Below are 21,863 nucleotides of genomic sequence, written 5' to 3' on the forward strand. Positions count from 1 at the left end.
ATCTTGAGCAAGACAGACTCTCCTGGGATTCTGCCTGTGGATTCTCATTTAACTCTGAAAGTGGTTAGCTGTGGACGTGCCTGTCTTCCACATTATTAGGATGCCAGCTGCTGAGGGTAAAGATCCTGGTTTTTTGTTGGTGGCATCCCCAGTGTTTGGCCCCTGGTGAGCCTGCAGGACACACCTGTTAATTTGAACTGCCTTGATCCTGCCCCTAGAGAAATTTTGAGGGAGCCTCTATCTAACCAAACTTGTTCTAAGTCACTGGTCCACACAGAAGCAAAATAGGGCGAGGCACCTGCTCCCCAGGGCTGCTTCCTGTTGTGCCTCAGACTGTGTCTTCCAGCTGTGCTGTTCCCTGGAGTTACCTGGTGACCTGGCATAATACAACAGCTTATCTTTTCATTGGGTGTGATTTTAACAAATTTCCTAGAAAGGCATTCTTATAACTGCTCAGAGGACACAAGGACGGACAGCTGTCTTGACTGTTTTCAGGCCATCTGAAGATCAGGGTGTTTCTGTCCTGGCTGCCAACAGCCACTCTCTGGTTGTGAGAATGTGAGCTGCCAGAGTGAGAGTGGCCAGGTCGGTTGAAAGGAAAAATAGACTTGACCAACTTCATTACCTGATTAGACAGGCTCAGTTAGTGGCCGTCACTGCACCCTTCACTCACTGAGCCTGGTCAGTGTGGCCAGCATCATTTTGTTGCCAGGAGGAGGGGGAAAGCCACTATGGAGCCTCCTAAGGCCTGGCACCCCACTTTCCCACATATGTGTGTTTTCGCTTAGGAGGAAGTGTGGGGGGCCTCTGGCTGTGCACCGCTCTGAGCTGACCTGTTTTCCCTTGTAGTACATCTTTGCAGATGCTTATGCCCAGTACCTCTGGATCACATTTGACTTTTGCAACACCATTCATGGCTTTTCCATCCCGTTCCGGGCTGCTGACCTCCTCCTCCATAGCAAAGCCTCCAACCTTCTTCTGGGCTTCGATAGATCACATCCCAACAAGCAGGTAAGCGGGTTTCTCCAACAGTTGGGTGTGGTGCCTGGGTGCACTGTGTGTCCTTTGAATGACCTTGCCTCCTGCTTCCTGTTTCCCTTTTCGCAGGCTTAGCCTTTGTAGCTACTATTTCACATGCTGTAGCTAAAGCAAAGTGTCTTCCCCTGGCCCTCTGTGCCTGTGTCCCAGCCAGTGGGCAGTACCTAGCACTGGGCAGGCCCTGTGAGTTCAACACCATGCCTTCCCCAGGCAGGTGAACCTTTGTTATCTTGTGGCTACACAAGGCCTTGGAGTTTCATCAGAGAGCCACATAGAGAATTCTAGTCTGGAGCTCTTTGGTGACCTCTTGTTTTTAAGCTTTTTTTTTTTTTTTTATGGTGCTAGGACTGGAACCCAGGGCCTTTGGTACTCTAGGCAAGTGCTCTACCATTGAGCTATCCCTCTAGCTCCTCCTTAAACATTTTGCCTGCCATTTGTTTGAAGTTATCCTTAACTCTGATCTTCTCCCTTTGTGTGAGCGTGGATGTGTGTGTGTATAATAGAAATGCATTTGTTTTCCTCCTTGGATTCAGGTATGAAGGAAAGTGGACAAGTGAAGAGAGAGCCTGGGTAAGGTTTATGTCTCAGGATCGAAACTTGCCTTGTCAAGAGTATTGGTTGAGCATAAACCTGTGAAACCTGCAGATTTTGTATGACTGGGTTAACGACGGGTCCTGAATGTTTTTGTTGAGAACAGCCTTGGAATATTTCTTTTGCTTCATGGGTCGTTTAATTAAAACACAGATCCTGTTTAACTTCGTTTGCCTTAGGGAGTAACCCAAGCTTACATGGGCTGGGTCAGTTTACCAGTAGAGGCAGATTATTGTTATTTTTGGTCTCATGCTTCTTAATATGCGTTTGTTAGGACCAAAGGAACCCTTGGGTCTTGTCTGTGGAGGTTGAGGGACTTTGGCAAAGATTAGCAAGTTAATTAGTCATGGCCAGGTTCACACATTCAGTTTATTCCTTTTGGCATTCTGTACTCAGCCAGTGTCTTTCATGTCCTTTGGAGACAGCTTTAATGACCAAGGTTCATTATAGTTTTTATTTTTACTTTAGCTCCAGGAATTAAGTCAAGGGGCTCATACCTGCTTTACCACCAACCTGTACCCCTGAACATAGTTTTTATTCTACTTCCTTATCTTTTATTGTGGGTAAATACATAGGAAATAAAATTTACTGTCTTATCTGTTTTAAAGTGTACAGCTCAGTGGTCTAAGTCTATTCATATTGTGGTACAATATCCTACCACCCAAGTTATGGGGGTTACTCTTGAGTGAAATATCATTTCTGATAATACATAAGTGATGGGCAAGCCACACTCATTTTGTCTTCTGGTTTCTGCCGAAAGCATCCTGACTGCAATGAAAGGAAAGGTAAGGTCTTGTCCTGGTCGCCAAGTTCCCGCTTGCTGTGGAATTACCTGAGCTGCCTTTGGTGACCTGAGCCCTGTCTTCACAGACAGTGTGTGAGGAGGACAGGCTCTCAGTGAGTGTCGGTCAGTGCTACCTTCAGACTGTACACAGCTCTCACCTCATGTCCCCTTCTTGTTGCCTTGGTCTTCGCAGCTGTGGAAGTCGGATGATTTTGGCCAGACCTGGATCATGATTCAGGAGCACGTGAAGTCCTTTTCTTGGTAAGTTGTGTTGTCTAGGAAATCTTGGGTGATATCAGTCCCTCTCTTCACTTTGAGCTCTTTTGTGGTAGGCAAATCTTTAGTGCTAACCTGAAATATGTGTCATTTGCTCAGAAAATAAATTTTGCAGCCCTGAGGATTGAGCTGCAAGTGTAACACACTCACAAGGGGCAATGAGGAAAGATTATTTATAAGAGCAGTTATAGGGCTTTTGCATTTTTTCCTCCATCAGAGGACACAGGGGAGGGTTGGCTGTTGTATGAAATAGAGTTATTAAAGGCCTTCATATTTCGAGCATCATAATGGGGATTTCTGTATATAAAACTCAGGCATTTATTCTTTCATAGTATTTTTTCAATGTGTTCTGTTAAGTATAAAATCTCCAAGAAACTTTAGGGTACAAGAAGTGGAATAATTTGTAGATATAGTTATTAAGGAAAGTGCAGTAAGAGGTAAGGAAAGGCATATTGTGTTCACGACACACTCTGTACAACAAGCACAGCACTAATACACAAGATCAGAAGCCAGAGGAAGGACTCTGTCTTCCTGATGGAATGTTCCAGATCGTCCTGGAGGAGGCTGCTCTTGATCCAGCATGTGCCGAGCAGGTAGAAGGTAGCATCTGTATGCAGCGAGTAGCATTCTAGAAAGGAACTCCCTTAAGAAAGGGAGGCTGGTGTCAGAATCTGTAGTGTTCGATAAAGGACCTTAACCAAATTCTAAAAGCAGCAGGATGCCGCTGTAGGTTTTTGTGGAGGTGAGTGAGAGAGACAAGGTGTACGTGGAGAAGCACAGTTGCTCCTAGTCATGTTGCTTCTGACCTGATGCCATGACAGGAACACGGAATATGAGCCTGAGCTTGTATTTGGCCATGTGTGGTGCCGATTTCTAGGACTGAGATGGGAGTTTAGCAGATGACGTGACCCCGCAGGAACCCAGGCACACGTGTGACTAATAAACACAACAGATTTGATGCTGTCCAAGTTGACTTTTGATCTTTACCACACTAAATCAGTTCCCTACATTACCTTCCCTGGTTCAGTTTCTGGTTTGATTAGGTCAAGAGCTTTTGAGGTATAGCTGATTCTACATTGGTTTCATGCGTCACACTCCTATGTATCAGGAGACCCTGTTGGCTGCACTCTGTTAAGTATCCACATTGCTCTGGAGTGTCCCAATTGGTCTTCCTGCTTTCATTCTCATACTCGTGTAACTCGTTCTCAGGACCTGGACAGACCATCCTATTAAGAACTGGTCGGAGTTTATTTTTGTTCTCCTTAGCACCTTTCCAAGCACCTTCATCTTTCTTAGATGAAATAGCAGGTGCCCTTTTCCACAGGACCCTGGGCCTTTGCATGTGCTGTGTTCTCAGCCTAGATTGCTTTTATCAGTACAACATACTGCTTGTTCCCTTAGCTCATTAAATCTTGCTTAAATAACTCCTTCTAAATGAGGCCTACCCAAATGACTGTATTTATTTGTTTACTTAAAATAAATTGTATTGTGCACATTAAAAGAATCCAAGATGATGTTATGAAATCATATATGTAATTAATGTTAGCACAATGAAGTAAATGAACACATCCATCATCTCACCTATGTTTTGTGTGACAAGAATAGCTATAGTCTACACATTGAGCAAGAATCAAAAATACAACACACTATTATTGAGCATGGACCTCATGTTGTGCATTAGTAGCAGGACTAGACTAAGTCACTCTGCTTATCTGGTAACTTGGTTCCTTTGACCTGTGTGTCCTATCCCTCCCATTCCCATCCTGTCTTATTTTTCACGTCTGTATATTTTGTATTTTATTTATTTTTTTGTTCTACATGTAACCAAGAACATACAATGTTTTTCTTTTTATGCCTGGCTTATTTCCTAAGCATAGTGTCTTCTAGATCTATCCATGTTGTTGCAAATGTCTCCTCTTTTTTAGACCAGGGTTTCTTTGTTCAATTTTTTTGGTTGTTGTTGATGAGCATAAAAGTTGTTTCTATATCATGCCCATTGTGAATAAATCTGCGGTAATTGTGGGCATGCAGACATCTTTAGAAGGGGGTGTGGTTTTAGTTCCTTTAGAGCGTATGTCCAGAAGACAGATTCTTGTTCAATTTTTAACTTTTTAAAGATCCTCTTTACTGTTTCCCATCATGACTGCACACCAGCCTACAATTCCATAGGATCCTAGAGCTCTCTTTTCTCCATACCATTCCCGCTCTTCTATCTCTTGTCTTTTTGATGGTAGCTGTTCTGCTGTGAGTGAGCTGATGTCCCAAGTAGTTCAATGAACATTGCTAAGGATCCTATTTAACAGTGAGACTATTTCTCTATTATTTCCGATGTACCATGTGTTTTTTGTATTGTCCTTCATTATGTTCTAATATACAGTTAGCACACACATTAACTGACTTTCTTCAGTAAGTGAAAGCCTCCAAGATTGAGGACTCCTGTTATTTTTGTATAAATTTATCCCTACTGAAACTGTAACTTTGGTAGTGATGGCAAATTTTTCCATGGAGAGTATCAAATTTGCACTTAACCATGATGTTTTCCTCTGCAGCTATTAGGTAAGAAATAGTGTCTCATTCTGGCTTTAATTAGTACTTTTCTCCTTGTGAATCGTTTATCCTGCTTAAGGATCTTGTTTTTTTTTTTTTTTTAAACTTTTTATCGGTACCAGGGATCGAACTCACGACTGCCTGCTTGCAAGGCAGGTGCTTATGCCGCTGAGCTAAATCCTCAGCCCCTCTGCTTAAGGATCTTTCTCTCTCTTCTTTTTAATCTTTTTTTCTTTGACATGTCTATTCATATCCTTTTCCCTTTTTTAAATCTGAGTTTTAGTCTTTTTATTATTGATTTCCAGGAGTTCTTTATGTATTTGAGATTAGCTGTGGTATGAGATAGGCTGTGTGTGTGTGTGTGCGTGCACATTTATCAGCATTTCATTTGTCTTTTGACTTTTACACGTAGTATTAGTCCATATTAAACATAATGACCCAGTAAGATGTAGATTCTCTCTGTGCCACTTTTAGCACCGTATTTAAAGCTGAGGGAACCAAGTCGATTTTCTTCTTTAGTAACTGAAGATGCTAAAGTGCAGGAGATGGAGGGAGCAGCCCTGCAGCCTCTTCTAAGTCATGTGGGTGTCCTTTGTAACAGAAGGTGGCTCTTTCTGGCCTTTTTGTCTTTTTCTTTGGGCGGATGTTTTGGGGTCCTAATGAAATCATAAGCAGGATGTCATCTAAGGACAACTTCTGCCAAGGACTACCGTTATAAATTTCCTTTGCTTTATTTGACTTTAAAAGGACAAGTTGATCTTTTATTAGTTTAAGGAACTATATATTAAGTTGGCAAGCCAGCAGGACTACCATGTAAAGGAAATTAGAGTTTAGGAATTTATTTTACCTTTTGAAGACATGGCAGGTGTCTTAGGAGATAGGATTGTTCTATTTCATATTAAGCAGTATGCCTTATATTGGAATTTCAGGTTATTTGGGGGATTTTTCCTGCAGACTTTCCCATAGTAAGTGAGAGTATAATCTGATGTCTTTGAGAGCAGTAACATACATTCATTCAAGCAGTGAGTTGTGTTGTCCAGAGATTGGCAAGACGAGATGGCAGAAGACCTATGGGGAGGGACTCAAGGATGCCCTGTGTAGCATCCCTGAGGGTTGGAAGAGAGGCTGGTGAGCACTGATGACTGCACTCAAAGGAAGGTAGAGGTTTGGGATATCCAAATCAAGCACAAAGAGAACAGGAAGTAGGCCTGTTCTGTGAGCCCAAGCAGTTAGAAGGCGAGGTGATGGCACCAGAGAATTGTGTGTGGAGTGGCTCACAGATGCAGGAGGTCCAGAGGTGGATTATGGAAGAGAAAGGGAATGAGAGTTACAGTTCTTCCTATCTCGGTGTTAATGTCTACTTTTGGCTTGGAAGAAATAATAAGAGATCAGATCATCTCAAAATATCCCAAGGAAGGTTCCTTCCTCTCTGCCTTTTAAAAAATACCCTGCAGCCTCATGTGAATTTGCATATCCCCCAGGCTAAAGGAAGTACTTTAATCAGTACTTCTAATTGTGGAAGAGAAGGGAACATGCCACCACTCACCCACACACTGCTCATCTGGTAATGAATAGATTTCTCCCACATTGGGACCCAGGCTGCGGCTTTCTCCGCTCTCCTGCTCAGACTCCAGATTGTGGCGCTCAAGTCAGGCCTTCCACTGTTATAAAGAGACTTCTTTTTCTATTTCTTATCCTCTTTCTTTCCCCTCTCCTTTCTTTTTCCTTTTTTGGCTCGGTGAACATGCTCTTGACGGTTCACAGTGTATCTGATCTTGGAAGGCGTTGGGGATGATCACCTGCATTGTTCTGAGCGTTGTCTTGTGTGTCGAAATTGGCAAAGGGAGTGACAGAAATGAGGCCTCTTTCTCTCCCTACGGCATCACTCTGTCCGCTCACTGTGAATCTCTTTCCCTGACTTCCTGATTATTTTTCCCATCTGCTAACTGGTCTGCCCAACCTTGGCATTCCTGTGTCAGGAAACCTGAGCAGATAGGTTCTCTTAGCTCCTGGTTGGGCCCTTTTTAGGGATCTACTAATTCAGAGCTTTTTCCTCCAAGGTAGTACGACCTTGTCATTTTACAGTTACATTTTAGATTAGCATCTGTAATTGTGGCCCCTGTATCCAGTATAGGAGCATCACTTCATCTAGGGATGCTGTAGGGAAACAAGAAATAAAAGATATGACCTTTGACTAGATAGTTCAAACTTAAGTAAGAAACACCATTGTATAAAATAATAATTGTACTTGGTCCAAAATCCACCCAACTTCAGTGGCTTTACATTTTTGTGAGAATTAAAACTCACATAAAATGCTTGAAATTGAATGGTGCACAGATATTTCGTTGGTGCTGGGGAAGAGGAGAGGGTGGAGGGATAGCTTCCTGGGTGATGGGGACTGGATCTTGACCTCAGAGGAGAGCAGAATTTAGGTGAGAGTATCAACGTGTGCAGAGGCATCTTTACCCCACACGGAAGTGTTGATTTTGCAAAAGCACAGGGGAGGAATGTGCTCTCCCTTTGTGAAGGATGTTAAGATGTGTGAGAGTTTGTGAAGTCACCGTAGGACAGTGAAATGCACTGGTGGGATGATGCCAGACGGTGTGGATCGGTGATGTTAGCCAGGGACTGACTGGGTAGGATCCGTGGACACACTCAGAGGCTCCTAATGTGGCTTCTTCTAGGGCTGTGCTTCGGAGGATGGAACAGCTTAGGAAAACTTTCCTTCATTCCCTCGAGGTTCATGACTTGTGACTAGAAACTTGTTGACAAAGGAGCCCATGGTTTATTTATTCAAAACATTCTACTGTCTCTTTCTGAAATCCTATGTTATTTGCATTGTTTTACTCTGCTCTGCTTTGTTCTGTTTTGTTCTGTTTTATTCTCTTTAAAATAAAATAATTGAAAAAAAAAGAAATTAAAAACAAAAACATTCTGCTTTGTACCTTTTCTGCTTTGTACTTTTCTTACAGGGCCAGAGCTTACCTTGAGCTAAAGCCAGGGTGCTTTCCAAACAACAGTAGCAACATAGAACCTTTATAAATGGCAGTTCCTCTCCTTCTGTGCTGAGCCCAGGCATAACAAAAGGGTTGTATTTAAGGCACAGAGAATATTGTGCCTTAAACCGTGGTGGCCCTAAATTTTAGTTGATTGTACTTATGCAAAACTTTCATGCTTCTAATGATTAAATATGGAGATGATAACACTTTTCTGTTATTGCAGGGGAATTGATCCCTATGACAAACCGAACACCATCTATGTTGAACGGCATGAACCCTCTGGCTACTCCACAGTTCTCAGAAGTACAGACTTCTTCCAGTCCCGGGAAAATCAGGAAGTCATCCTTGAAGAAGTTAGAGATTTTCAGCTTCGGGACAAGTACATGTTTGCTACAAAGGTGGTGGTAAGTAGAGCGCATGGAAGAACACACTCAACTGCTTGTGAATTTCTTTCATGAGGGTTGTATTTTGTGGCCAATAGGTGAGTTCATGTAGCAGAATTTGAATCACTAGATTCAGGGCATGGGTGAACATTTCCAAGGGACTTGGAAGGTGCTGAGTTTGGAGGAGTGGTGGAGCCCTAGACTAGCACTCAGAATGTCTCCTGGCGCCCCTTGACAGCACAGAAAGGGCTGGGAGTATAGCTCAGTAGTAGAGTTCTTACTTAGCGTGTGTGATGTCCTGGGATCTAGCTCCAAATTGCAAAAACAAGCACATGCCAGGGAGGAGTGTTGGGGCTCAGTTTTTTTTTTTTTTTTCAAATCCCACAGACTGATTTTCTTCAAATTTAGACCAATTTCTTTGAGATTTTTTGACACATTAATTTATATGGCTAATAGGATGTGTAGCCATTGGTTAGCAGGAGTTAGTACTCTAAGGAAAGCAATAATGAAGCTTCCAGCTGTCAGTAAGTGGCTAACCTCTCAGCCTTTGGGAGAATCTGCCCCTTGATTTGATGTGTTGGAGCCAGATGCTGAAATGGAGGGCTTTGCTCATTTAAAACCAGAGTTGATTGCTTAACAGGAGTTGCTGTGCAATTGTTTGGAGTTCAGTCCTTCCTGCCCAGTATAAAGGAAAGAAACTAGGTTCTACTAAGAGTGCATTGGATCAGTGTTCTTGAGGCTGCAGGTAGTGACCCTTTCTTCAACTTGGCTCTGTTAAAGGTCTCTGGTAATCTCAGGAACTGAAAGTGGATACAGTGCTTTCCTCAAGGTGTTGGAATTACAGGTTTGTGCCACCGCACTCAGCTCTTAGGTTCTCCTTTATTCCTGTAATTGGTAGCAGGCTAAGGAAAAGTACTGTAGATAGTCTCTTTGGCAGGATACCAGGGTCCAGAGAGGAACTCTCCAGCAAGTAGCATACAGGGTCGGAATGAAAAGCGATGGATAGCGAGAGGCAAGAGGCGTTCCACATTAAGTGTCTTGCAAAGTGTTTTTTTAAACCATTACATTGCAGTAACTTTTCTTCTGTCAGGTGTTTGCATTGACTCTCAGACACTGGATTATTCCCTGCCTCACCTGGCTGTCTTTGTTGCATACACACACACACACACACACACACACACACACACACACACACAGAGAGAACGGTCCAGCAACACAAGCCTGCTTGAATTGCCTTGGGCAGGATGGAGTGATGAAAACACATAGGCGGAAATCCAGTCCAAGCACTGGTGTCTCAGCACCTTGTGTTGGGCATCCCTAAGTTTCAGGGTAGCTTTGAAAACTGTGTCTAAATTCTCCATGATCACAGGCCTTTCTTCTTTGAGTTTCTTGGCCTGGAGCTACTGTGTGGTTCTGATTTCTCAGTTCTGAAACACAGCAACTGATCCCCTGGTTTGCCCTCCTTTTTGACCTTCGTGGGGTCGGGTAGGCGTCTGCTTCGTGTTTTTCTCGTACCCCGCTATTCCTAGATCTCACACTCATGGGTTTAAATTGAATCCCTCCTGGAGCATTCTGTGTTCTCCATTCTAGCCTAACAGCTTGTTAGAGTCCGTGAGTTTTTATTACCCCTTTATTGCTGATATGAGGGGTGTATCTGTTTTGATTGTTGCTGATACAGTCCTCAAGGTCATACACATATTTGGTACATAGCAGGTGTGCAGTAGAGTTGAACGTGTGCCATCTTTTTAAAACTAACTTAACATGTTTATTACTGATAGATTTTTTTTTAATTCGATGAGGGAATAGGACATTGCTGATACTATATAGTCAAAACTGTCAACTCTATTTACCTGCTATTGGTAGGAAAGCTGGAGTTAAGTATTGGTTTCTCTCTCCTTCACGTAAACAGGCTTCCAGGTTCCAGGATCAGTGGCTTCAAATTTAATGTGCAAGGCCACCAACTGAACATGTTTCCTAATAGTCTTAGGAACATCTGTGGTGGCATTATGCAGGGGTAGGAGTTACAAACGCAGGCTGGAGGACGCAAATGCACTTTTCCTCTGAACATCCTTAGGGTGCCGTAGGGGTACCAGCAAGGTCTGGAAAACTGCTCTAATGGCCATACCCAATAGTCAGTGATACAGTGAACAGAACATTTCTCAAAGGATGAACTGATGAGAGGAGAAATGCAACTGGCAGTGGGTGATAAAGCAGCATTTTTTGATTATTTCATTATACTGGGAAACCACAATGATAAAATTGCCCTTGATTGGTTAACCCTTCCAGTAGCAGTGTTGAAGCCTCCACGTATAGCTGTTAATAGGATCTACTTAGTTTTAGGGCTGCCTTGGCTTGGGGGATTCCAACTGGCTTAAATGTTAGATGGATTCAAATCAAATTTAGAAAATCAAGGAACCAATTTGAAAATTAGCAGTAGTTGGTTTTAGGTTATTAACTCTGCTTCCTCTAGTGCTACAAATGATTTTAATCTTTTGCAAGTTACTTTTTCAGTTTATGTGAAGTCAGCCACCAGGGCTGTAGATGAGCTGGCGCCTGGGTCTTTAGAACTTCATGGTGCTGTTAGCCTGACTGTGACTTTATATGTGCATTGTATTTGATATACTTTGATTTTCTTATTCCAAGTTTAATTTTCAGTGCTTGCTTTTTTACATTAAGTTCATTTATTAGTCTTAATAGCCGATATCAAAATGGTGGGGCCATTAAAGAAGCAATGAGGTATCTCTATGATCTGTTAAGTGCTAATGATACATATTTTTTTCTCTTCTGTCTCCCTCAAATTTTTTAAAATTTTATTTTGAAAAGAACAAAACCAAATGAGAAAGGACACAAAATGGGGTCATTCAAAACAAAAGGATGGACATAGTACACAATTAAAACCACAATGCTAGGTGATCTACATTGGTTACTATGATGTCCCTTGTTAATCTTCAATAGAATTGTCTATATCATCAGGCATAGTAAAATTGAACATAGCAGTACAGAACAGAACAATATCAATAAAAACAAAACATTGGAGACATTATGGGACTTGAAAAACAGGTAACAGTCAAGCCAGAATGGTATCCTAGTGAATCTTAATTGTCTTCAGGGTAGTTGCCTATATTCTCTGACTTGATTCTATCAAATAGACCAGATAAAATCAGTTAAGACAAGACAGCGATCTAACAAACCAGGTTCAAATAAGATCAGTCATAAAAATACAGTGTAAGGAGCACAGGGCTTCAATTAAGTTAATAAGAAATCAAGGTGGTTACCTTAGTATGTCCTACTATTTTTGGAATAGCTGTGTGTGCCCTCAAGTCTAGTACAAGTAGATAGACTGGAACAGAATATAACCAAACTTAACAGAGCGATGAGAACAATGTGGATTTTAAATCCTGATGCACTATTAACAATGTCCTCTGCCTTCCTTTTTTTAGAGAATTCCTCCCCTTTCACTTTCACAGGTGCATCGTACATTTTGGGTCCCACTAACTCCTTTAGTTTTTAGATTATGGGCAACCCTCTATTTACCTACGTGATTCTAAACCTTTTTACCCCTGAACTTGATCTTAAGTTGTATTCCTTTACCTACAAAGGCTTCAAGGTTTTCCTTCATTATAGCTGAGTAGTTCTCCACTGTACAAAGTGTCATGTCTTGCCAACCTATCTGCAGCTGCTGGATGAGCTGCCCCTATTTCTCTCTGGTTCCCTGTCACATAGAGCATTATTTTCTCATCTTTGACTTTCAGTCCATAAACCCTTTTTCAGGTTGATTATATTTCCTATGCAGAGCATCTCAATGGACCCTATCTCCTGATCTTACTGTTGAGTTTTTTATGGCAAATAACAGCACTTCCTCAATATTTAAGCTTGGTGTGGGTTAGCTACTTCCTTCAACCTCACTATCAGATAATAGCAAGCCAGGCTCAGTATTTCTTGCACAGACGTGTATCAGTAAACAAGGACATGATCTGTGGGCTTGCTGAAATCTCCTCTGTGTCCTTACAGAGGATGCTGCACTCCACACTTTGCATGATACAGACACCATGTTTGAGAATAAACACTGACAGACACTGGGCCACTACCTGCTTTTGCTTATGTGTGATCTCTGGCTGCTTTCATGCCACAGTGAAAGAACGAAATAGCAAAGAGGTTGTGTAGCCACGGAGCATAAAACATCTGCTTTCTGCACCTTTACAGATAAAAGTTTGCTGACTCCTGTTGTCTGTCACCCTTTAAGCTGGCATCAGATAACCAGAACTGCACGCAAGGATTTGGCCAATCTGAGGCTTGATACCAAACAGGTTACAGGCCTCCTTAAATGGTTGCACTCTGCTAATTTTAGGGTGGATCTTCAGAATATTAAGGCCATTACAGTATCTCCAATGCTACTGATCTCCTTGGTGGGAGCCTATTTGTACTTTCATGATTCTAACTAATCAATCACTAATTTGACCACTGAACACCCATTTCTAAACCTTTAAAGTCTGATGTCCTCAGAGTTAACAGAAAAGCTCACTAATTGCCTCAGGGTTGTGGGCTTCAAGGTGAGAAGTTTGTTGGCCAAAACTAGGGTATGAATTTTAGGATAACTGACCAAAACAAAACTATTGACAAATTATTTTAATTATGATATTACTTAAGTGTACACAAATGTAAAGCCAGGAATAAGCACCTAAAGCTTATAACTTTCAAATGCAGCAGTCAAACCCAAACATTTACAAATTAAAATTTGAATTAAAGTTAATGCTAATATGTTAACGTTTAGTTTTTGTGTAATTTATATATCATAAAAATTCACTTTCTTGTGGTAGTGAAGATTGAACCTAGGGCCTTTGCAAAGAGTACCCAGCTCTTTTTAAAATATTTTGAAACAGGGTCTTGTGAAATTGTCCAACCTGGGCTTGAACTTGGGAAGTTCAGTCTGCCAGGGTGCTGGGTTTACAGGTGTGCACCAACATATCTGGCTTTCTAAAATTCGCCCTTATCAAGATTATAACTCAGTAGCTTTTTCAGCAAATTCACAAGGTTGTACAATAGTCACTAATGCCTAATTCTAAATATTTTTATCCCTCCTCTAAGAAACTCCATGATTTTCCTTTCCTTCCTCCAGACACCGGTAATTACTACTCTACTTTCTGTTTGGGCAGTTTGTACAAAGGGAGCCATATAATACATGAACCTTTATGACTTTTTTTTTTTTGGTACCGGGGATCGAACTTATGACCTGAGCTTGCCAAGCAGGTACTTGTGCTGCTGAGCTAAACTCCCGGCCCCACCTTTATGACTTTAAAACAACATAATGCTTTCTCTTTTCATCCAGATTGTAGCATATATCATTATTTCAAACTTTTTCTTTCCTTTTCTTTCTTTTTTTGCTAGATAATCTTGCTATTCGGTAGACTGGCCTTGAACTTGCTATGTCCCCCGCCCGCTCTGGGCTTGACTCCACACTTCTGCTTCGGTCACCCCAGTGCCAGGATTATGGTTGTGTTCTACTGTGCCTGGCTTACATTAGTCATTTTAAATGACCGAATAGTATTATCTTGCAAGGATAACACATTTTATTTATCTGCCCATTAGTTGGTGGTCTTTTGGGTTGTTTCTACTTTTTGGCTATTCTGAGTATTGCTCCTGTGAACATTTAGGTGCAGGTTGTGTGAGGGGCATTTTGTTTGCTTCTATTGGGCATGCACTTAGAAGTGGAATTTCTGGACCATATGGTAATTCTGTGTTTGACTTCATGAGAAACTGTCAAATTGTTTTCTAAAGTGATCGTACCAATTGGTGTTCCCACTAGCACTGTATTAAGTTTGAATTTCATTATATCCTTCCAGCATTTAATCCAGCCTTTTGATGATAGTGGTTTGATTTGTAATTTGTTATGGCTGATGATGTTGAGCATCTTTTTGTGTGCTGTTGACCATTTATTTCTCTTCCTTAAACAGGAAGAGAAAAATCCTTTGTCTATTTTTAAATTTTTAAAATGTTTTTTTATCATCGAGTTCTGTACTTAATCTGTATTATATATATAAGCTACGATTTCCCAATTTTTTTGCTACTCTATGTGTCTATGGGCCTTTTCACTTTCTTTTTATTATTCTTTTCTACACAAAAGTTTTAAAGTTTTATGAGGTCCAGTTATCCATGATTTCTTTTGTTGTTTCTGCTATTGGTATCTTGTCTAAGGAGCAATAACTTATAATTTCTTTTGTTGCTTGTTACATAGGTGTGTTATCTAAGATGTTATACTATAATTCAAGGTCAAAGGTTTCCTTAGTAGTTTTATAGTTTTTAGTTCTCATAGGTCTGTGATTCATTTTCAGTTAATTTTTGTATATGGTGTAAAGTAATGTTTACTTTGATTATTTTTAGAGTGGGTAACCAGTTGTCGCAGCACCCTTTAATTTAATGGACTATATTTTTTCCTTTGAACTGTCTGGTTTTTTGTTGAAAATTAATTGTCCCTAAATCTAAGTATTTATTTTTAGACTCCTAAATCTATTCTGTTCATCCAATATGTCTCTCCTTATGCAGCATCTTGTCACCTTGATTACTGTGGTATTACGAGATTTTTAATCTGGAGACTTTTAAAATTTTGTTCTTTTTTAGGGTTATGTTGGATCTTCTGGTTTCCCAGTATTTCTTTACATATATTTTAAGGTCAGCTTATCTACTTTTGCAAAAAAAAAAGGCAGACAGGATTTTAATAGGGAGAGGATTGATTGTGAAGACCAGTTTGTCTTCGTGAACATAGGGTATTTATCTGCTTATTAGTCTCTTATTTCTTTCAATTATGTTCTTCAGTTTTCAGTTACAGGTCTTGAATTTCCTCTGTTAAATTTTTCCGTAAGTATTTAATTTCACTATAAATAATTCTTTAATTCTTTTCTTAATTAGGTCTCTCAGACTTTGTTTTTGTGGTGCTTCAGGTTGGACCCAAGGCTTTGCTTGTTCTCACAAACTGAGCTGTACGTCTGCCTCGTGCTCTTTTTCTGAATTCATTTTCTCTCTCTTCCTCACACTGACTCATCACGAATGACAGTTCTTAAAATTTACTGCTGCTTTTTTCTTGTTAGCTGAGATCTGCTGTTAAAACACCAGTGAATGACTTTTTTGTGAGTTGTATTTTTTAGCTTCAGAATATTTCTTCTTTTTAAATTTCTTTATTAGTATTCTCTCTTCGATTAGTCATTGTTTTCATACTGTAATGTTTTAACATATGTCCTTCAGTTCTTTGAACTGATTTCCGCGTTTGCCTGGTGTGGGCTTTCTCACTGCCTTTATTGAGTGCTTTTCCTTTCTTGAGCGTGACCTGTTCTTTGCTGCTAACTTGCTTGTCCTGCAGAGTTTTTTTTTTTTTTTTTTTTTTAAATTAGATATTTAAAATTGTGTGGTTTTACCGTATCTCAAAATTCCCACTCCCGGGCTTCTGTGGTTCTCTCATTGTTGGTAATTTTGCTCCATGAATTTCCTATGCTGCTGCTCTATTAGTCAGTCTTTTGTGCTAACCAAATACCTGAGAAAATCAGTTTAAAGGAGGAAAAGTTTCTTTTGGCTCCTGGCTTCTGAGATTTCAGTCCATGGGCAGTTGGCTGCATTCTTTTAGGCCTGGGGTGAGGCAGAAATACTGTAGGGTGGAAATAGTTTGCTTATCTTGTGCAGCTCAGAAGCTAAGGTAGAGAATGCACATTCCAATGGGCTTCCTCCTTCCACTTCCGGTCTGCTCTGGGCCGCAGCCTACTGGGCTGTGCTGACCCCATTCAAGGTGGGAATCCTGCCTGATTTCTGTCCCGTGTGTCAGTCGTCTCTGGAAACATTCTCATAGACATATAGTTGGCAATCAAGATTAACCATCACAGCTTCTGTTCTTCATTGTGTATGTTACCAGTCAGCCTGGCATTCTTTTGTTCAATTTGGAAGAGAAATCACAAAAAGGCAAAATACAGCTTTTTGATTTGTACCAGCTCATTTTGAGGTTACCGGATATCTTTTGTTCAATTCAAGACAGAAATCATGAAAAGGCAGGCAGTACTATCCGAATGAGGCTTCGCTGCAGCTCACGCAGAGACAGGGCACAGGTTAGAGCTCCAAGCTCTCAAGAAATAAAGCTTACACACAAAAACGGTGAGCTTGTGCAAATACACAGTTGTTGCATGTGATCTCAGAATTTCCTGCACATGTTTTTGTCTTGTCATGTTTTTTTTTTTTTTTTTTTTTTTTTTGGCACTAAGGTTTTCAGTTGACACAGCCATCTGTGATTGGCTCACAAAAGATGGTGGAGGCGTGTTGCCTGTAGCCCCAGTACTCTGGAAGGCCGAGACGGGAGGCTTGCAAGTTTGAACCCAGCCTGGGCAACTGTTCCAAAATAAAAAATGGAAAAAGTAAAAGGTGTGGGGATGTAAGTCAGTACAAAGGCCCTAGATTCACACACACACACACACACACACACACACACACACACACACACGCACTACAGTGGTACTGACTCCAAGAAAGTCAAAGGTAAGTCAAGTTCAGGGGATATTGCAAATGAATGGGTTGCTGGAGAGGTTGGAGGAGGAATCAACAGCTCCTTTGCATTCTGCAGGTGAGCTTGGCAGGACAGTTTGGGCCTTTTCTGCTCCATCTCCTGTGTATCTTCTGAAGTGTGTGATGGTTTAGGGCAATGGTTAGCTAATGATTTGAAAAGGGTTTCAGTAAGTGCTTTGACCCAGTAAGGCTCAGCCCCCCTGATAGCCTCAAGGTGTATTAAGATAAACCTTCAATGCTTGGGCAGGCAGTTTACAAAGTTGCCCTGGCCTTCACTTCCTGTTGGGACAGAGCCTCAGTGCTGGCTGGTGGTGAGAAATTACATATTCATAGATCTTATATGATTCACTTGATAGATTCACAGGAATCCTCCAGAGTTTTCCAAACATCGTCTTCCCAGGTTTTGCTTTTAGGGTTAGTGTCCAGTGAGCCCCACCAGCTGATGCCAGCTCTGGCAACTGTGATGTTAGATACTTGCCCCCTATCAGTCATGGTACTGTCTTCCTGAACACCAGCCTGGTTGTGGGACTGTTTGTTCCTACAGTGAGTTAAATTGTATGAACATAAGAGAATGCAGTTCTCCTGTGAGTCACCAGAGAGGTGAAGGGGGACATTTTTCTAACACAGGAGTTTTGGGGAGCTCCAGCCCTGCTCCACCCTCTCTGGCAGTGAGGTTGCTGGTTTCCACAGCTATTGTGGCCCTGAAGCTTTGCATCTCCAAGGCTACCACCAAGCTGGAGAAAGGGGAAGAGATGAGGCCAAGTGAAAATTTCAAAGTTGGCTCTTGCCAAGATTCCACCATTGTCCTTGAATAAAATGCTCATTGGATTTTTGCAAACTTTTACTTAATTTTCAGACTTCTAAAAAAGTTGATTTTGAGAATTTTTCCATTTTTCTTACTTTTTAAAAAAAGTGTCAGTGAATATTTAACATCCCTTTCTCTGCCATTTGGGATAGGCATTAACATAACCCAGGTTAACCAATTAACATTAACCTTATAAACTTGATTATGAACCTTTTCCTGCCTATACAAAAGAACACTTAATAACAATAATATGATCTCTCATATGCCCTTATCCAGCTTTTAATATTAGCTGCATTTGCCAGTGTCTCATTAGTTACTGCTTATTCTTTTCTCTAGAATATTTTAAAAATAAATCCCAGATGCCATGTTTTATTTATTTATTTATTTTAATTGAGTTGGGGGTCTCACTATGTTGCCCAGGCTAGTTGTGAAATTCTGGGTTCAAGGGACCCTCTGGCCTCTCCCTCCTGAGTAGCTGGGACTGCAGGCATTCCACTGTACTTGGCTTTTAACTTTATTTATGGTGTTAGCATAAGCCACATAAATGTGGATGATGTTTTGCTGAAACTGAGATATTGTTTCAAAGGAGAAGGTAGCACTGAATGCTACAGCCAAGGCTCAGGTGCTTCTGAGTCATTGTCCTGTGCCACCGTATGCCTGGAGAGGCCTCATACTGTTGCCAGTTATCTCCAGAGGCATCACCATGAGATTTTCAGTTGAATTGAATACATGGTGGTGCTATGGATCGTTTCATGATGTTTATCAAGAATAAGAGCCGTCTTGGGCATTCTTCTAAGACTGCATTCTATCAAGTGTTACAAGATTCTGAAAAAAGGTAATAGATACATATGTGCTCTTTGAAGAGTATTTCTGAAAACAGCCTTAAATGTGTCTATAACTCACAAGATATCTAGGGTACACTGTTAATGAATAAAAGTTGAATTGTAGGATATCTAATCCATTGAAAAAGTTGCTTATCAGTGTTTGTATTATGCCTTGATTTATATTTGAAAGATTAAATCACATAGATCACGTCCCCACCCACCCCCAGGAATGGAACCCAGGGGTTTTTTTACTACTAAGCTACATCCTATGCTCTTCACTATTTTATTTTAATTTGGAGACAGCACCTGCATAAGCTGTCTGGCTAGACTTACACTTGTGATCCTCTTGCCTCACCCTAAGTGACTGGCATTACAGCTATTCGTGCCACTGCACACAGCTGCATGTGGCAGTTTGGATTTATGGTGGACTGCTGATAACAGACAAGAAGTCAGACTGGCCTAACCAAGATAGGCATTTAGTTTTCTCTTCAGTGCTGCTTGGAGTAGGCAAGCTAGGGACTGATGTGGTGAAATGTCCATATACTGGGGACCTAGACTTCAAAAAAAAATTTATTATTATTTACTTTATCAGTACCTGTTTGCAAGTCATAATGATTGCTGCATTCATTATGGGGAGTTAGTGCATGTACTTACCACACCTTAATTTTTTTTTGTCCCTCTTTCCCATCCTCCCCTGTCCATCTCTTGAAGGGACCCAGATATCTATCAGTTCTCTCATCCTAAGTAGTAAGTTCCCTTCTGACAATGTCCACACTAGTCTTTGAGTCCTTTTGCAGTTTGGAAGAAAGAGAGGCCTAAAGGCAAACTAGTTCTTCTGTACTTCTGGCTGCACCTCACTGACTAGTACATAGTCACATGCGTAGCTATAGAGCATGCATAGCTATAGAAAGGTAAATAAATGGTTGTATTTTATTCTGGATGTGGTGAGGGCCTTCTTGTCCTGGGGGAAAGGGATACCGGTGCTGGGAGTGCAGTATCTGTCACTATATGAACATGCTTATGTGTGAAGGCATGGAAAATTTCTGAATGAAAGAATCAGAGGCTATAATGCATCTTACAGTCAGTAGCATGGCATGGCTCAATACTAACATTTTTCTTGGTGACATTGAAATACAGTAGTACGGTAACTCCTTGAGAATACTGTGGGAGTGAATCTGAATTGTTCAGGCTTAGTAGGAATTTTCCCAGAATATAAGATGAATGCACTTTTGAATTTTAAATGATTACAGTATTCTATGATTTTTGCATTTTTGGGATCAAACTGGCCTTGATATATATTCTCAATTCTTGGATCTCTGAGCCACAGTTTTTAAGAACTTTTAATTAATGATGGCCCTGGTTGCCACTGAGAACTCTCCTTTTTAAGCTATACTTACAGTCAGAAATGAGTAAAAAATGCAAAGCATAATATACGTATTTCATCAATATCTGTATATTCACATATATGTGCACAAAGAGCTACATATGTATTGGGGCACTCAAAGAAATCATCTGACATAACTATAAAATGTAAGTAATTCAACAAGGAGATATATATTTAACTGCTTTTGATGGGTACTGTTTTTTCCATTCATGTAATGTAATGTGCTCTTACACTTTCAATAGAGTTATCATTTCCTATTGCCCCATACTGAATACAAGGTATTACCATGGTTTTCAAGGCATCATTTTGAGGAGGAATCTTTTTTACTTTTCTACTTGGCTTCTTTGTGATAACCTATGTTTAACCATTTGCGCAGTGGTAGTATGAATGCATATACTGAGTAAATGAATTAGAAGTAATTTTGTGTAGATCAGCGTGGTCCCACAAAGTATTTGTGGGGCAGACCTAAGCAGAGGATACTGAATTGTTGTTATATTGCAGGTAAGACAATTGCTATCTCTTGACCTCCTGCAGGAAGTCAATAATTATAATAAGTGGCAAACCAGTCAGGGATAATGAAGCCATGCCCCCCGTGCTGGCTGGAGATACCAGCATTCAAATAAGTTTAATAGTCGTTTGTGTGATTGTGGCCACTTAGTGATAGGTATTCCCGTGTCTTTTCTGATAATGCAGCATTTGCCTTTAATTCCCAGTCACATATTTTTACTACAGTTTGAAAGATACATTGTCTTTATGACAGTTCTTATCTTTTGCCAGTTGTGGAATGTTTAAAATTCTGAAGAAAGATATGGACTCTTCATAGTTTTTATTATAGACACTAACTTCCTACAGAGGGTAAAGAGCATATCAGTATCTTCTGCACATGTAAGCCCTATAAATACTATGTGAGGATCAAGCTGATAAACACAAAATTACTTATAAATAAATTTATATATTAAATTGTCACTGCACAAATGCTTAAAAAGAGTTTGTTTTAAAGTGGATTAGCAGGGCCAGGGATTTAGCTCAGTGGCGTAAGTGCTGCCTGACAAGCACAAGGTTGTGAGTTCAAACTCTGGTACAAAAAAAAAATTAGCAAAATGATTTAGGATATGTGTGCAAAAATTTGCACATATATGTTCATGGGATTTATGTATATGCATATATATTCATTTGAACTATTTAAGCCTATCCATCCACAGAGAAGTCAGGATCCCTTTAATCTAGTACTTTTATGCACATTTTCAAGATTGGACTGATGGCTCAGAATCTCTGAAATGCAATGTGATACTGTCAATATCATGTTGAATATTCTATTCCATCAAAGAATATATATTCCAGCAAGAGATCTTACTCAGAGATTAGAAAATGGGATTACTGAAGATTCCCTTGAGTCTTAGCACATGTTTAAGCTTTATGACTTAATAAGAAGTTGGAGCAGAAAGGTGTGTCTGCCCAGTGGCTGATCTCACCTGTGCTAGTTTGCAGGCTGTAGGCTCTGCCTTCCCTTCCTTTAGTCTTGTTTATAGCCCTCTCTTTTCCCCACTCTTCCTAAGCAAAGTGTTTCCAGCGTTCTGCACAAGTCCGTGTTCTCTCATCGTACCCTTATCCTTCCTATCTAATATCTAGTATCTATTGCAGACCAGATATCCAGCACAAAACAGCCCAGCCCAGCTGTCCAGTGAGGGCAGTCATTA

General features: G+C 40.6%; 1 protein-coding gene across 1 annotated transcript in view; it reads left to right on the plus strand.

Annotated features, from left to right (window-relative positions):
* The window catches only part of Sorl1 (sortilin related receptor 1), a 149,336-nt gene that overhangs the window by 29,697 nt on the left and 97,776 nt on the right, over nt 1-21,863 (plus strand). Inside the window, exons 4-6 of the mRNA XM_003472756.5 lie at nt 850-1,011; nt 2,607-2,674; nt 8,459-8,639. Coding sequence (XP_003472804.1) covers nt 850-1,011; nt 2,607-2,674; nt 8,459-8,639 — 411 coding nt within the window. The remainder of the gene's footprint in view (nt 1-849; nt 1,012-2,606; nt 2,675-8,458; nt 8,640-21,863) is intronic.

The sequence above is a fragment of the Cavia porcellus genome, unplaced genomic scaffold (assembly GCF_034190915.1).
Source record: "Cavia porcellus strain 051 isolate PalLab524CR breed Dunkin Hartley unplaced genomic scaffold, mCavPor4.1 scaffold_9, whole genome shotgun sequence".
In the NCBI taxonomy this organism is placed as follows: Eukaryota; Metazoa; Chordata; class Mammalia; order Rodentia; family Caviidae; genus Cavia; species Cavia porcellus.